This window comes from Tupaia chinensis, unplaced genomic scaffold (genome assembly GCF_000334495.1).
Source record: "Tupaia chinensis unplaced genomic scaffold, TupChi_1.0 Scaffold000047_1, whole genome shotgun sequence".
Classification (NCBI taxonomy): domain Eukaryota; kingdom Metazoa; phylum Chordata; class Mammalia; order Scandentia; family Tupaiidae; genus Tupaia; species Tupaia belangeri.
Genome location: NW_006159505.1, coordinates 42,472 through 45,205, shown reverse-complemented (window position 1 = coordinate 45,205; position 2,734 = coordinate 42,472). Strand labels below are relative to the sequence as shown.

Sequence of the window (2,734 nt, the reverse complement as noted above, 5' to 3'; positions counted from 1 at the left end):
CCCCACCACCACCACCACCATGAATTGTGAATGAAGGAAAGTGCTTACATATCTATATCTATATAGATATAGACATTCTGAAGTGGGAAGCAACTTGACACCTAGCAGTTCATGACCATTGTTATGAGCAACTCAAACTCCACAGAAAACAAAAAAAACAATGGCGAACACCAGGATGAGGCAGGTATGATATTGAATCTCATGAGCTTGACACCAAAAGATAGCCAACAATTTAGGTCGTGTGGAGAAGAACTAGTCATTGAGAATCAGCATGGCTATACAAACACACACATACACACACACACATACACACACACATATATATACACACACACATATACACACACACATAATAGTATTTATTTATAAAGAATTATATATACATACACACACATTAGTATTTATTTATAAGGAATTATTTTTTGTTAAAATTTATGTTTTCCTCATTTTTCATATCTTGATATACTCATTCCAAAAATGACAGTTAAAGGCACTAGATATTCAATTGCACATTGCTTCATTTATTTTTTCATAGGACAATATTTGAATAATTAATTTTTTCTAATGAAAAATGATTTATTCTTTGTACATGTTATTGTTATTAAAATTCTAGTTCTATAATGAGGTTCCCAGGTGGGAAAAATATATTTTTTTACCTGTTTGTTACAAATTACTGAATTTATTTTAAAAAACTGTAACAATAAATCTTTTTTCTGATAGTGTAAAAGTAGTATTTTTATAATAATCCTTGGGGAAGGTCACTTTTTTTAGAAATAGTCATTAATTTAGTAGCTAAAATTTTTTTGTTGTTACCTTTTTATGAAGAGCACAGGACGAATGGTTACTATTATCCATCATCTCTCTCAGAGAGCCCTTGCTGTGAATATTCTGAAAGTGTTCCTCTTTTTTCTGGAGTGTTGCCTAGCTCTAGGCAAATCGTTCAAGGAGAAGACATTGTGATGACATAACATCCCTGCAAATGCTCTTCACTTATGTTCCCCGACAAGTGGAGCAATTGGATTGTTGGTGATGTTGCGACCTTTGGCTCAGGGTTCTTTCCCACAACATCCTTGGATAACTCTAACTCTGATCTGTTTGGTTCTAACACCATAGATGATAGGGTTGAGCATAGGAGGAACCAGAAGATAGACATTAGCAAACATGATATGTACCACTCGGGGTACATGATGGCCAAAGCGGTGGGTGAGGAAAGTAAAAAGGGCTGGGATATACAAGGCCAAGATAACACAGATATGGGAGGCACAGGTGCCAAAGGCTTTGAGGCGGGCTTCACCTGAGGGCAACTGCAGCACAGCTCTCAAAATCATCACGTACGATATACCGATGACAATCATATCAAAGCCACCCACAGAAAAGGCCACGAATAGCCCATACCCACGATTTATTCTAGTATCAGCACACACCAACTTCAGTACAGCCATGTGCTCACAGTATGCCTGGGGAATGACATGGCTAGGGCAGAAGGGCATTCTAGAGACCATGAAGCAGCAGGGGCTTACACATAGCAGCCCTCTCATCAGCACAGCTGCCCCAAGTCTGATCACCACAGAGGTTGTCAGGATACTGGAGTGCCTGAGTGGGAAGCAGATAGCCACATAGCGGTCCAAGGCCATTGCCATGAGCACCCCTGACTCTACAGAAGAAAAGGTATGAATGAAGAACACCTGGGTGAGGCAGGCATGATACTCAATCTCATGGGCATGAAACCAGAAGATGGCCAGCATTTTAGGTTGGGTAGAGGAGGAGAGGACCAGGTCACTGACAGCCAGCATGGCCAGAAAGAGGTACATGGGCTCATGCAGGGTGTGGTCAGTTCGGATCACATGGAGGAGAATGATGTTTCCCACTATGGCCACAACATACATGGCACAGAATGGAAAGGCAATCCAAAACTGGGAGTTCTCAAGTCCTGGGATTCCAAGCAGGATGAAGGACATAGGATGAGAAGTGCTGTTTTGTAGAGTCAACATCATGAGATGATTAAAATATTATCCATTTGGAGGATCAAATATTCTCTGCAAAAGATAAAAATAAAAGTTATTATTATTATTATTATTGACAAGTCTTTTGTATGCTGCAATTGGATATAGGACAGTTTGGTTTTACATAAAGTATAAATATCTCAACTGTTTTAATTAATAAAATTTTGAATTATCTCATGATGCTATTTATTTTTATTCATTGTTATGACATTCAAATAGAATTGCTTGATGATTTATTCAACTGAATATTTGACAAAAATGTCTTTTATGATTGTTGAATTTTTTGAAAGTCAAATATGATACAGAAAATGTGTTCGTTCCTTCTTTCCTTTCTTCGTCCTTTCTTTCCTTGTTAACTCCTACCTCAAAAACAGCTACAGGGTTACTCAAAACTCATACTCTCCTACATAGCATGGGGAAAATTCAGAGCACACATTATTTGGGCTCAAGAATTCAGTTTTATTTATCCTTGTTCACCTGGCTTGATCTTCTTAGACAGACATATATTTTGTTTTAGTCAGAATCTTCCTCCTTATGTGCTGCTGTTGTCCTTTGAATATTACCCTCCACTTGTGGGACATAGTCTCTTAGGTTCCTGACCACCTAGAAAGGTCTGCTTACACCATCATCATTTCTATAACAACCACTAGAAAAGGTTCCAAATAAAGGTGAAATTTATGGATTTGTGTAATAGTCTCTAATTAATTGTAGAAAAGATTATTATTTAAGAC

General features: G+C 37.7%; 1 protein-coding gene across 1 annotated transcript; it reads right to left on the bottom strand.

Moving 5' to 3' along the window:
- Positions 1-1,046: 1,046 nt before the first annotated feature.
- Positions 1,047-1,994, bottom strand: LOC102468652 (olfactory receptor 52R1). Its single transcript, XM_006141104.1, has one exon. It carries the CDS (start codon positions 1,992-1,994, stop codon positions 1,047-1,049), a length of 948 nt encoding a protein of 315 aa, XP_006141166.1.
- Between the last annotated feature and the right edge of the window lie 740 nt (positions 1,995-2,734).

Bases quoted from the DNA above. Each gene is read 5' to 3' on its own strand.
- LOC102468652 (XM_006141104.1), bottom strand. From the start codon at position 1,994: ATGATGTTGACTCTACAAAACAGCACTTCTCATCCTATGTCCTTCATC.